The following is a 14,594-nucleotide window of genomic DNA, read 5'->3' as shown; positions in this document are numbered from 1 at the left end:
CTTAGATAGTTGATCATGGTTGTAACCAGGGCTGTGGAGTCGGTAAGCCAAACCTTCGACTCCGACTCCGACTCCTCAAATTCTCTTGCACCGACTCCGGCTCCGACTCAGACTCCGGCTCCGACTCCGACTCCTACATATATTGCTTATAGTTAGGTGAAAAATTTATTGTAGTACATGAATATGTGTATGTGAACATCAGACATTTAATAATTTTTATGATACAATAATCAAGATATTTGGATAGAACATAAAATATATTTATTGGAATACAACTTTAGAACACAAAAAACTGTAATAAATTGTAAATATGTAATACACTATGTAATATACAGTAGATTACATATATATCTTGTGTGTGTATATACACTGTATATATATATATATATATATATATATATATATATATATATATATATATATATATATATATATATTTTACATATTTACAATTTATTAGTTTTTTGTGTTCTAAAGTTGTATTCCAATAAATATTTTATGTTCTATCCAAATATCTTGATTATTGTATCATAAAAACAATTAAATGTCTGATGTTCACATTGTACTACAATAAATTTTTCACTTAAATATAAGCATTATACTAAATGTTATTATTTAGTAAAATATTCAGCACATTCTGCATTGCACTCCTGTCCCCAATTTATTATATATTTTAGGAGTCGGAGTCGGTGCATTTTATACCGACTCCGACTCCGACTCCACCAAAATGAGCTCCGACTCCGACTCCGACTCCACGACTCCGACTCCGACTCCACAGCCCTGGTTGTAACCATAGCTAACTAAATGTGAGTGGTTATAACCATGGATAACTAAGCTGTAATTCTCTGACCATAAAGTAAGAGACATGGCTATATCAGGACATACATTTCTAATTGGAGGTATTTGCTAATATATCATTATTAGTACACCTACTACATATTGGGATAGGATCCTGGAGATGGGAATAACCCTTTAAATGTATATTTAATCCTAAAGACCCCATTTTCTTGTGGTTTCATGGCATTTACAAACCGAACGCACAGGCAATAGTAGATTTAAGCACAATTTGCTTTTTTAAATGTCTCAAACAGCCACTTAAGCAACAGGTACAAGATGGTCTAGAAATGTGCCCCTGCTTAGTGCAGGACAATCCCACCACAAAGATAACAGAAAACGGTGCAATATGAAGACTTTCGTTATTTTTGGATAAACAGGATTCACCAACCTGAAAAATCAGCTGCAAGGAGGTCTTCTGCTTTCAATACCTTGACTTGAAGAAAACCAATATCTTTCAAGTTTTGAAAGGAATTTTTTAAGCACTGAAAGAAGAAGAGAAATACAATTATATTAGTTTAAAAGTCGATCTCCAGCTGCCAGTCTAATGTTCTCCTCTATAATACCGCACAACCTTTCCACATGTACAAGGCTATACACTTACATATCTCTCTCGCATTTGCTCCCTTTCCCCGGGGTCCGCCAGCGGACACACGCAGAGGTCAGAGATGGAGACTCCTGAGCATGGCGTAAGTACGATCAGAAGGTGTATGGAGCCTTCGTTACTTTCCAGAGGCACTTCCAGGCGATTAATGTGCTCAGTGGGCAGCCCAGCAATATCCACTTTACACCTAAATAAAAGGACTTTGTCAGATTTAACATGCAAATGGCCTGACTGTACACTATATCATTCCATAATGTACCTAATGGATCATAAATTACCGCCCAATCATCTTGGTATGTTCTGATAACGAATATGCAAGCCTCGACATAAATGGGAGAATGGGTGATCTATGAAAGATCTGGCATCACTTCAAGCTTTTACCAAGTGCCAAGTTGTTTTTCAGTGGTAGACAGAACAAGGTCTACAAATTTGCAGAATAAAGCACAGATAATTCAATACACCCCAAAAGTAGTATTTAATTATATCCCGGAGTCTCTAATAATAAAACTACAAACATTATAATCACTGTTCTTTTTCTTGCAGAGCGTGCTAAGCAGGTGTAAGGAGACTTATAGGCCATGCAATGCTCCTCTGGGAATTTAAATATGCAAATGGCCGATTCAAAAAAAAAAAAAAAAAAAAAAAAAAAAAAAAAAGGAGGCTTTTATCTATGAAGCCACCTACTCAATGTAGCAATAATAAAAAGCACTGTAAATATTGCTAGTCTCCTCACCCCTCATTGATAGGACTCTCACCTAACCAGATTAGATCTCTTGCTTTACACAGAGGAACAACACCCCAAAACACGTGTCTGCAAATGGAGTTTCTGATTTGGCTTCTTACCCAAAGTTATGTGGCAAGACTTGTTAAAGGGTTAATAGACTTTTAGGATTGCTACATTGAATAGGTGGCACCACAGATAAAATTCCTCTTCCTTCTGAAGAAGCTATTTGCATATTTCGGGTACAAGGAGTATTGCATGGCCTATAAGTCTCCTTACACTGGCTCGTCACAAGGAGAAACATTTCCCTTTTGGACACAAGTTAGAGGCCTCTCACCTAGCCAAATCAGATCTCCTGCTTTGCACTGAGGAGGGGCATCACCCCAAAACATGTCTGGAAATGGAGGTTCTGGTTTGGCTTCTTATCTCAAGTCATGCGGCAAGACTCAATTGGCCGATATTGACCTTTAAAGATTGTTACATTTAAAAGATGGTCCCAGAGAGATAAAGTCTTCCTTCTGCAGAGGCTATTTGAGCATTGATTTGGCTGATGCACTCTGGCTTAGGAGTCCAATGGGCAGTCCTACTTCGTGACAAAGACTGCTGTCAAAGAAGGGTGTCAAAGCAGAACCGCACACTGGATCCCCAAATCAGGATCAGTAAAGAGTACGAAACATTTTTTTTTTTTTTTTATTTAAATTTTTTAAGGGAAAAAAAAAATACACCACACACAACTATACATTTTTTTTGCTTTGAAAAGACGGTCATACTTCGTAAATGTGTACTGATCACTGTACATGAACTACATCAAAATAATACTTACAATCCCAACAGTTCATCATGTTTGCGACTATCTTTCCCCCACACTTCAATGTCCAATACCCCCATCTTGTCAGAGAAGTAATGAAAATCAAAGCGTTCCCTCCACTGAGGATTTGTACTTTTGCATGTCGTCTACAAAACAAGATAGTGAAATTTAAGCGACTGCCATGCAGCTGACAGCAACAAGACTCGCTCCAACATAATCACAAGGCTGGCGTTCCAGGCACCCGAGCAGACAATTTTTTTTTTTTTTTTTTTTTTAAGTACAATTGTGACATTACTGTGGTTTGCATGTTGCTTTAGAAAAGTTGCATGACATCTGTAAGATTTTCCATAAGGTTGGTATTGATGCAAGATATTTGGGATGCTTGCAAAAATGCCATCATATCCAGAACTACAAGGAAGAGTAAAAGGGTAACAATGTTTTGAACTTTTGACTTTCAGGCTCCATATCTCACCATCCACTACAGCTTTGAGGATGAGACTACCTTCATTTTATAGACATCACCATCAGGTCACTGCATTGTTACAATTTTGCTCCTAAAAATGTAAACTTATTATTTTGTTAGTATTTTGTAAATCCACTTCTGGCTTTCAACACTGCCTGAATCCTTCTGGGCATAATCTCAATGTCTCAACTGAAATCTGCTCCCAGGCCTCTTCTACACGGTCCTAATGCTGGTCGACTCATTTGGGTATGTATAAAGATTTTTCTTTAACTCTACCCACAAGTTTTCAATTGGATTTAGGTCTGGGGGTAAATCCAGCACTTTTACTTCATTGTCACTGAACCATTTCTTCGCCAATCTCGATGTACGCTTCGGGACATTGTTCTATGTCGTCCTTTTCATATCCATGGTACTAGAGTGTACGATGTAACTGGTCTTGTAGAGTATATAACTTCGCATTGAGACAATCATCAATCCTGGTCAAGTATCCAACACCTTTGGCTGTGAACCTCCATATCATTAGGCTTCCTTCAAACTTGACAGTTCCTTCAATTTCTCGATCCGTTAGCTCCTTTTTTCCTGGTTTCTTCCAGACCCATTTGCACCCATCACAGCCTAGTCTATTGACTTTCATCTTATCGCTCCAAATCCCCAGTTTCAATTTTCTACTGTCCACTTTTCATACTTTTTTCTGCAAACCTGGAGCCGACACTTATGTTATTGATGTCAAGGCTTCATTTTTTTTCTGGCAACCATTCCAGACTTGTATAACATGCATTGCACAGTGCTTGCATGGACGTCTGATATCACCACTACGAAGCATACAAGCCACTTCTACTGCAGTGTTTGTAGCTCCAGAACTGATAGACCTTGTGATGAGCAAGAGTGCTCACCAATACTCATTACTCCATAGAGCATCGGAGTTCTCGGGCGTGACTCAAGTACTGAGTATAATTTAAGTCAATAGGAAACTCAAGCATTTTTAAACTCCAATGCTCAAATCGAGCAATGGAGAGCACGCTCGCCTATTACTAGGGCAGACTTTATTCCGATATTTTTCCTTTTCGTCCACCTTTTGGCTGTTGAATGGATGGACGGACTTTATTTTGTATTTGGCCAACTGTCTTGGTACTCACATGAGCAATTTTCTTGGCCGAGCGACCGTGATCTGTGAGCTGGATGATGCAGTTTCTCTTTTCTTGGGGAATCTTCTTTATGTCTGGTCCTCAATTCGAGCACGTGTCCTTTCACTTGGGAATTTAACCTAAAATCACATTGAGCTAATAGGGAATGAGAACAGGTTGTAATTTGTAGTACAGGAAGAAAGATTTTTTTCCACCACTAGTAGCAAAACGCTAACAATGCAGTGACATGACAAGAATCTGCATAAATAATCCTATACTAAATGGCTGCAAGTCAAATTGATGTATGAGATAGTCAAGATGATTGTCTATAAAATAATGGTAGTCTCAAGTTCGAAGCTGTAGAAAATGGTGAGATATTGGGCCTGAAAGTCGAAAGTTCAAAACATTGTTACCCTTATGCTCATCAGTGTACCACAACTTGCTGGCAACTTTGTGCTGCAGGAAAGTCTGAGATAGTGACACTAATGACATATATGTAGCCAAAATCCTCATTCAAATAGAGAAGAGTTGTCATGATTAATAATATATATATATATATATATATATATATATATATATATATATATATATATATATATATATATATATATATATATATATATATATATATATATATATATATATATATATATATATATATATATATTAGAATCGCAACTCTACAGGTGACTGCAAAAAAAGGGAAAAACAAAAAAAACAACAATTATGGTCTGGGCAGTAATGTGTGTTCATATATGGCACTTAATACATTAGGCTCCCCGTATTACAATAAAGTCTCCTTGTGGCTTTTTTTTTTAGGGATACATTGTCACAAGATTACAATAGGTTATAAACTCACCTTACTTCTGTACTTCTGATCCCCGAGCTTAAATCTTACAAAGGTGTCAAAGGCACAGCCATCGGGGAGATCAATCCCTTCCAGTAACGTAATGCCGACAGTCCCATTCCAGAGCTGGTTCTTTCGCAGGGACTCAGATAACTGCAGTGACTGCATAGATGTCGTCTAATACAACAAATGGATTACAAATCATATTAGAGCAGGCATGAAAGTTAGCCATATGTGACCATATACACTGCAGAACATACATTACATAGCAAGCACCGACAGATAATGCACAGATATACCCAGTCAATGTATTCTGCAGTCTACCAGCCAATCTCATGTTCAATAAAATGATCCTATTTCTGCTATGTCCACCGCAAACACATGGGTCTCGGTTTATATTACATACAGTATCTCATGTTCCTAACCTGGGAGCCAATGCATAAGAATGCCAGGATAAACCAATCATTCCCATCCACCACTCGACCTACACAGAAGTAATCCTTCATGGTTAGAGCTGCTCAAACTCGCAAAAAACGGGACTGGCTGCTGAATTAATAAAAAAAAAACAAAAAAAAACGATCCGCTCTGGAATCCAGTACCCATATGTCTATGGGGACCAGAATCCGGAGATTAAACACGTTGGTGGAAGGGATAGGGGGGGCAGCAGTGCGTGTGTACTCACAGAGGCTGTGTCATGGTGGCACATTCCTTCCAGATCAAGCTTTCCCATCCAGAGCCAACAAATGACTATTTACTGCTTTGCTCGCCCACCGGCGCGTTTAATTGGTTGCAGTTAGACGCTCTCCTACCCTAAGTGTCAGCGTGTCTGTGGCGCCCCTGACCTTGTCAGGCACCACAGAGTATTGCACCCATGCTGGGGCAGTGCTTCCAGGAAATCTCCAAAGGCCAGGATGAGGTGCACACACAAACACAGTGACCAGGTCTCCCACACAATTAGAAGGGACCCTTGGGTAGCCAGAAGGGGTTAACTTTCCATTCCCATCAAGGGGTGTGCCCAGAGGCTGGTTTCTAGGAAGCAGGGCAGACAGGAAGAGAAGGAGGAGCAGGGAGTCTGAAGCAGAGTATTGAGGAGTGTGGAAGGGAGCAGAGGGTCTCTCATGCTAGCCAGGCCCTGCGGAGTGCAGTAGCTGAAAACAGGGGAGAAAGGGTACCTGTGGGTCAGCCAGAAAGACACCTACAGAGAGGTGGCTGAGTAAGGAGATCCCTGGTATTCCAGCACACAAGGGGAGACAGGTCCCCAGAGCAGACAGCTAATCATCCAGAGCTGCTCAACCTTCAGCTGGGGGTTCTTCATGCCCTCACCACCACAACACAGAGTCCGAGCCAAGCAGCAAACAGGAGGCCCATAAGGGGACAGGGCCAGAAGCCATCCCAGCAAGGTCACGCTGCCGGCAGATGGGCCAGAGAGGGGAGCAGGGTTGGAAACAGCTTTCCTGGAGGAATCCTACCATACTTCAAGTAAGGGGTCCTCCCAAACAAAAAGAGTGCAAGGAGGGCGAGTGGACAGCTACCCTCAGAACGGCCTACTGGAATTCCTGGTTCCACCTGGTTATCGCAGTGGCGCCCGGGCATCTTACAGTGACCACCAAACAGTGAGTAAACACGTTAAAAGACTTCTTGGACTGTGTTTGAGTCATTCTACGACCTGTGGTTCCACACACTTACACAGGGCCATGGGGCTTGCCTCACTCTGGGGAGGCCACTACAACTAACTGCACCTACCATCAGCCCCAGGAACCCCTTAATCTGCAGTGGCGGTCACTCTGACCGCAATACCGAGAGTGGCGTCACGAAAATCAAAAGAGAAGGTTCCCTACCTGTGACCAGACCGTCCTGTGGAGTCCCTGAAGGTAACGCACCAGAGCGCTGCAGCAGCCCTGGGCTCCACATGTCAGCTGACTGCAACCAATCACGGGTGCCAGGATGGCCGGTGGGCGGAAAAAGTACGGAAAGCTGTGTGTATGCAATGAGCCTATTGCGCAGTACAGGAAGTGATCGCGTGATCCGGAAGCAGTTTGCCGCCATGACACAGAGTCACCGTAAGTATGAAACTCTTGCTTAATTCTTGTTTTCTTTAATTTTCCCTTTAATTTCCCCAGTGCCGGATCGAGCAGACTGAATTCCGGGCCCGGCTCCAGCACCCGGGCATGTTTGAAACCGCGCGGATCTAGACTTTTGCAGTCCGGGTCCACTCAACCCTATTCATTGTGTAATAAACAAGCTTTGCTTTTACAATTCAGCTTGTAATCATATGACGTTTGGTAGAAATGCTTCACTTTTTATACCAATATTATACACTGAACCAGCATTATGAATGTGCCCATTGACATTAGTCTTGTCCCATCTGGTATACAGAGTATGCATCGCTCTATCCTTGTGGGCTGTTATGGACACTAGGAGATCATGCGAACGTATTATTTCCAATTAAGTAAGATGTGCCCCTTTCCTCCACACTGTCCGCTCTGTGTATACACACTGTAATGCGACTGGGATCAAAGCTGCATCCTACAGTCTGGCAGCTGCTGCAGGGAAATGGCAGCTCGTCTATGAAATATGTCCTAAAATAATTTTGCAGCTTGGTATGTCCTAATTTCCAGTTCGGTGTTTATCTTGGAAGTGCTTCTATCTAACTTGTCCATAAAGCAGCTTCACTTAGCTGTGCGAGTTTTGTGAAAATGGAATCTAGTGCTGGCTATTAAAAGGGACTGGAGATTACTTCCATATGGCAGAACAGCATGGGAGTGGAGGGGTAGGGCCTACAGCAGGCTGTACTTGGCCGAGCTCGGCATCTATCCATGGACACTCATTGCATTACACTAGAACATCTGGATTACTGCTTCTAATGTCCCTGGGAAACATCCACTTCCCATCAAAGGCTTTATCTTCCTCTGTCGTACTTTGAACATTTCAGCGTTTAACGCAGTCATGTTTGAAGTGATGCTTTCCATGTTAGATATTTTTTTCTTTTCGCTTTTACTGCTTTCGTCCACTTTCCCAAAAGAAAATATCTGACCTATTTTGCAGGTTTAAATGTACAGTGTGGTCGTAACCCTTTTTTTGCCAGAAGGACATGCACAAGGTACTTTATTATTACAGTAATGGGAATAAAATATAAGAAAGTGCAAAGTGTCCTAGAATTAAAGGGGTTCTCTGGTGAAATTAAGAAATCATTATCCATTGGACAAAGGATAACTTATTGATCGGTGGGTGTCCGTCTGCTGGGAACTGCACTGATGGGCAGTACAGGGAACTTGTATCATGAATTGAGTGGCAGTGAGCATGCCCGAATGGCATCCAATCTTAATTTCTATGGGGCGGTCATAAAATTCTGTGTAAAATAATGACGGCCCATAGAGCATTAATGTAGCACCAGTGGAGCATGCGCACTGCTGATCCACTCACAGGGAGAAAAAAATCCTCATTCTGCTAATCATGGGGGTCCCACTATTCAGACCCTCACGGATCAATAACTTATCCCTAGTGATGAGCGGGCACTATCACGCTCAGTTGCTTGGTACTTTTTAAGAGCAGCTGGATGCTAAGATAGGTGCGACTTGAGTACCCAAGTATAATAAAAGTTAATGGGTAACACGCATTTTTCTGGAAGATTTTCTGTAAAAATGCTTGTTTCTCCCATTGACTTCCATTATACTCGGGTACTCAAGTTGCGCCCATCCGAGCAGCCAAATGCTCTTAAAAAGTACCATGCACTCGAGCATGGTAGTACCTGCTCATCACTAGTTACAAGTACCACGCACCAGAGAATGGTAGTGCCCGCTCATCACTAGTTATCGCCCATACTGAAGATGAGTGTTAAAGGGCATTTCCAGAGAAAACAAATGAACATGGGATAAAAAGTTCTGTGTGAGTTGCTTGGTCTTCACCAGACATCTGTACTACCGAATATGAGGTCAATAATTGAAAACGGTCACTTCTCAGGCAACCTCGCATCATGTATTGTGCTCAATATGTGCAGATCTCTCAGGCTCCTTCTATATTAAATATGGGGCTTTTATTTCCATAGATCATGTTAAATTATAAGGTCTTTTGTGTGAGGTTTGAAGAAGGAGAATAATATTTCCTTAGGGAAGGTTTACTAAGTTGTACTCCACTTATGGCTAAAAAAGATGTACAGAAAAGCAAAATCTTCCATGAGTTGTAAAGGAGGATTTAAAGGAGTTATACCACATTAACTTTTATTCCTGGTATAGATACAGATACTAGAAAAAAAAGAAGAAAAAAACCCACCATGATTACAGTGGACTTTTGTGGGATATTGAGGTTAAATGTATATCTGTGTTTAGGTTTCTGGAACAAATCAGGCAAATTTATTTCCTATGTGTATCCATAGAGAGGGACAGCACCCGGACAAACACCCCTCGATGAACAATGGCGACAAAAGGCCCTTTAAAATGTACAAAATAGCAAACCACACCTAATAAAGGGATACTGGTCGGGTAGGAGCCCACATGCCAGCCATTATGGTGATCATGACTGTCATCTAGCTTTTATCAAAAAAAAAAAAAAAGTTCTACATAGCACAACATGACAACGGCTCCAAGATCCATATTTATTTAGGAGAAACTTAATCAGAATAAAGAGAAAATGTAAACCAAAAAAAAAAATCCACTTCTCCCACATTTAATTTTAATGGCCATACAGCTTTGAATCCGCTGGTTTCACTCTATGTGACTGATGCATTAAGGACCTGTAAAGCATATAATTTCTCGCGCTGTATATTTTCGCAGCCTCTCATCTCTCCCGTGAAACCAGTATTCCCCACGCTCACATTTCTTCCGCTCTTGAGTCGGTGGTGTTTTGCTAACTGCTAGTACTCTTCTACAGCCCAGGGTTTCCTAACTAAAGATGGTTATTGATGTACTGCTGTTTTAGTGCACTAGGAGAATCAATAAACTACAGCATACGACTGTTTGTCAGATTTTCCAAGGGATTGTGGGAAATTCCTTACAGAGTTAAATTGCTATACATTCATCCACCGTAAACCTCGCTCAGCAGGATGGAGGCCGCGCTCCTGGCTGGAAATGGTTAGGATTTGCCTCCCTCTGCTGGCGATTTACAATAATGCATCGACTGAAGCATTTCTTAAAACCAAGTGACCCCCCTACTCAAATATATTAAAGCACCCCCAGTATTAGGACCATCTAATGCTGAACAGTCATGGCAAAAGAGGTCCCTTCGAGGTACGGAGATTACAGATTGTGCATATCAATACTTTGTAGCCCAAGTTCTCAAAGGGAAACTACTAGCTGTCTTTGACTTCTTTTAGGGAGAACCAATCCTTTGACGTAATGATTTCTTCCCTGCGATTTCAGTGTGTGACAACTTTGGCCCATAGAGTTCCCGAACCGACTGAGGACTTCTTCTAAAGGGTTTTATGCCAAACCCCAACACAAAGACAAGGGAAATTACCTTAGAAGCACCAAGCCTTTTCCGCGATGACCACCTCTGCTGCAAGAAGAAGGGAGTAAGAAACAAAAGTTACGTGAATAAGGATTAGACAGCACTCCTGTACTCCGCAGCGGATTCCACGTCGTTCCCAGCCCTTGTTAATTTGACCCTTTGATACAGTCTCATTACAAATCATTCCCCAGATAAGATTCGGATACGACATTTCTTCCACATTACAATTTTGTGACATGCGGCAGCATGAGGCACTTAAACTGTAGGGCCCCAGAGAAGAGGGGGCACTCCCCATTTAGATTGTCAAAAGTAACAAATAATGGCAGGGCCTACACCCCCAAATCAGCCCCCGATGAGGATGCCACAGCTTTGGACCTGCACATAGAGACATCTACAGTGATTGAAGTGTTCTGGTGACGTGGTTATACTGTGGCGATATTGATACATCGGTAGTTTTCTGATGTGTCCCAGTTGGCGCCCTGTGCTTGTAATGGCTGTGTAATGTATATCCATGTGTCAGCGCTCCCCTTATGTATGCAATGTGCATGTGTAATAGTGGCACAAACAAACGGCACTTGGTGGGGGAGAGGGGGGGGGGCGCTATACAATTCATATACAGAGGCCCATTGCCCCTTTCTGCCGAGCAGCCCTGTGTAAATAAATATTTTGAGCATTAAAAAAATAAATAAAAAATTTGCTTGTGCCGACATTTTCCAAGACCCATAATAGTCAATTTCGTGATATAAGAGGGCTTGTTTTTTTTTTTTGTGACCTGAGCTGACTTTTTTTTTTACCAATATCAATGTTTTTACTCATAAACCCAGCTCTGCCCTATGAACATTCTTAGGCTGGGGCCACACGGGGATTACTGCAAATGCTCGCATGACACTCAGCACATGCTCGCAGCACAGTGGAAGCCGAGTGCCATGCAACTGTGGTTCGATAGTGCGATCAGACTACAGTTGTAAAGTGGAGGGCTGGCGCTGCGGAGGAGAGGGAGGGGTTTATCTCCTATCTCCTCCATTACAGGCTGATGTGAGAATTGCACTGCTCTCGCGTTACACCGGTGTAACGCGAGAGCACTGCGATGTTTATGTCGCCCCCATAGACTTGAATTGGTGCGAATGGAACAGGATTGCAGTCCACCCGCAGCATGCTGTGACTGTTATCTCGATCCGATTAGGGCTGAGAAAACAATCGTTCATGGGAGCTGCCCCATAGAGTAATATTGGTCTGAGTGGAATGCCATTTTGTATCGCATTCCACTCGCTCCGTATGACTTGCCGTGTGTTCTGACGCTTAGTACTATAATTACTGGAACTAGCTCCCAGGCTACATCACTAAGGATAACCACCACTGTGATACATATCTCCCTTCCAAGACATGTCTGGAGGCCATCTTACACTTGTCATTGAAACACAGGAGACAATCAGTGGACTGAGGAGGAGAAGATGACCCTTCCCCAAATCGCAGCCCAATGCACAGATATATTACTAGAAGAAAACGTCAGATGCCAATTTAACAAGAACCAGATACTGGATTCCTTCAAAGGCATCCATTGAATCAGTATAGCTCCGCCATTATGACCATGCCTTTACTTTATACTGCTAAATCCTGATGACAGGTTCTCTTAAAGGCCAAGTTCTCTCAATAAGTATCTGGTGAGTATTTTGATGTAACAGATTGTATACAGCATTTCTGCATTAATCAGTTCAGTTAAGTTACTTACTTTTTTATATTGCAGTTATAAGCAGTTTGTTTCATTTTTCACCCTGTGGTGTTTGATTCTTTTTGACATGTCCCATTTTAAATAAAGCCGCTTTGTTTTGGATACTTCTTGGAGTTTGCCTTTGCTAAATATATGAGTGGATTACATGCGTTTTTTGCATCTAATGCAATTCTATGTGAAAAATCTGCACATAAAACTTACGCAGGAATGATTGATATGAATTTCAGAAACGGGTCAATTTATGTAAAGTAAGAAGAAAAACATGGACATGAGATTTTTATCCACTTCACTTGAATTTTAAGACTGAGTTTTTCCATTGCATCAAAGATGCACCAAAAACTCAGTGGGCTCTTACATGGGGTATTTACATTCCACGCGTTGCAGTCCCGGGCAATCTGACCACTCTACACTTCTAACAGCTTTGTGTTTAGATCACTGCTACAAGGTGAACAAAATATTTTACTTTGCAAGTTCCACAACGAAGGGGAAAACAACTTACATTATTCTTTGAGTCCCTCAACCTGATGGACAGACTGATATCTGCCACGATCACACCCATGTCTTGCTCTAAGCTGTTAGGATCTTCCAACCGGAAAACTTTTTCCGTAGTCCTAGAAGGAAAAATAAATATGTATAGGAGGACAAGTAATCAGTAAATACCTGGACTTCACATGAAACGTTGTCTGATCATCTGAACAGCGCGGAGTTTCTGCATCAGTTACATTGGAATACCAGAACACTTCACGCTCCATCGCTCAAAAAACAACTTTCACATTATTCTGACACACTGCAGCGCGGTAAACTGTATTGACAATCATAATGAAATCCCAATAGTGTGTCATTATTCAGGTCCAAGACACAGCACAGGCTGCCTACCCGAAGAGGAGCCAAAAAGGTATTTACAGGAGTCACTGTCAGCACTAATGGATGGTGCGGAAAATAAATGCCACATCACCGAGAACCTCATCTTACAGTCTATACCGAGAGCTTCTGGTACCCCATGATATCATCGATCAAGGGGCAGTTTTAGGCCGGGGCCACAAGGGGCACTAGTGCGATCCTCGCATGACTCTCTGCTCACGCTGGCAGCACAGCAGAAGCCGAGTGTCATGCGAGTATCCCTGAGACTGAGGTCCGACTGTGCGAGCAGACCTCAGCTGTGGGGGGTGGGCCAGCTCCAAGGAGGGGAGGGCCGGCGCTGCGGAGGGGAGGGATTTATCTCCCGCTCTCTTCCGTAGCCGGCTATTGCCATTCTCGCTATGCCCACGCGGTACACCGGTGTACCCGCGAGTGCAGTGTGATTTTTCTCTCACCCCATAGACTTGAATGGGTGCGAGAGAAAGAGTCTCGCCTTACAATCGTACAATGCTGCGATTGTTTTCTCGGTCCGATTAGGGCTGAGAAAATAATCACTCGTGTGCTAACACAGGTTAGATTTGGTCCGAGTGGAATGCGATGTTTTATCACACTCCACTCACACAGATTTTCTCGCACCGATTTTCTCGCCGTGTGGCTTAGGCCTTACAGCATATATTGATCTATAACGTTATCTGACAAGGTACAGTACAGGGACCCATCACTTGTTGCCATTGGAATGCTGTAAAAAAAAGTTTGTAAAGACAGAACTTTCTCTACCACTGGTAGTTTTGCAAAAATGTAGCAACTTTGTGCTTTTTACTCAATCTCATTACATGTTTAAAGTAGGTTGGCCTCAGTCAGGACGGTGTGTGGGCTCCCTCAGCCAACAAATTCACCATGTGATGTACATAAAATGGTGCAAGTTGACACAGACCTTGACTTCAGTACATGAAACATTAAGAGGCACACACCTCTTACTGAAAGTTTCTCCAGTGCATTCATTAAGACGAATACAAAACTCCACATTTAATGAATCAGGGCCACAATAGGTCATTAAGTGGGGCTATTAAAGAGAATCTGTCACCATGTTTTTGCACATTAATCTAAGAATAACATAATATAGAGACAGAGGTCCTGAATCCAGCGATTTGTCACTTACTCAGC

At 42.0% G+C, this 14,594-nt stretch overlaps 1 protein-coding gene across 2 annotated transcripts in view; it reads right to left on the bottom strand.

Moving 5' to 3' along the window:
- MCTP2 (multiple C2 and transmembrane domain containing 2) overlaps positions 1-14,594 on the bottom strand; it is a 239,582-nt gene that overhangs the window by 106,579 nt on the left and 118,409 nt on the right. Inside the window, exons 7-12 of one of the 2 annotated variants that reach the window (XM_075345977.1) lie at positions 13,072-13,183; positions 10,853-10,891; positions 5,414-5,578; positions 2,983-3,113; positions 1,439-1,625; positions 1,226-1,319 (exon numbers count right to left, since the gene is read on the bottom strand). In XM_075345977.1, coding sequence (XP_075202092.1) covers positions 1,226-1,319; positions 1,439-1,625; positions 2,983-3,113; positions 5,414-5,578; positions 10,853-10,891; positions 13,072-13,183 — 728 coding nt within the window. The remainder of the gene's footprint in view (positions 1-1,225; positions 1,320-1,438; positions 1,626-2,982; positions 3,114-5,413; positions 5,579-10,852; positions 10,892-13,071; positions 13,184-14,594) is intronic. The other variant, XM_075345978.1, reaches the window with a different exon arrangement.

Source organism: Anomaloglossus baeobatrachus, chromosome 4, assembly GCF_048569485.1.
Source record: "Anomaloglossus baeobatrachus isolate aAnoBae1 chromosome 4, aAnoBae1.hap1, whole genome shotgun sequence".
Taxonomy (NCBI): domain Eukaryota; kingdom Metazoa; phylum Chordata; class Amphibia; order Anura; family Aromobatidae; genus Anomaloglossus; species Anomaloglossus baeobatrachus.
This window is presented reverse-complemented; position numbering and strand designations above follow the sequence as displayed.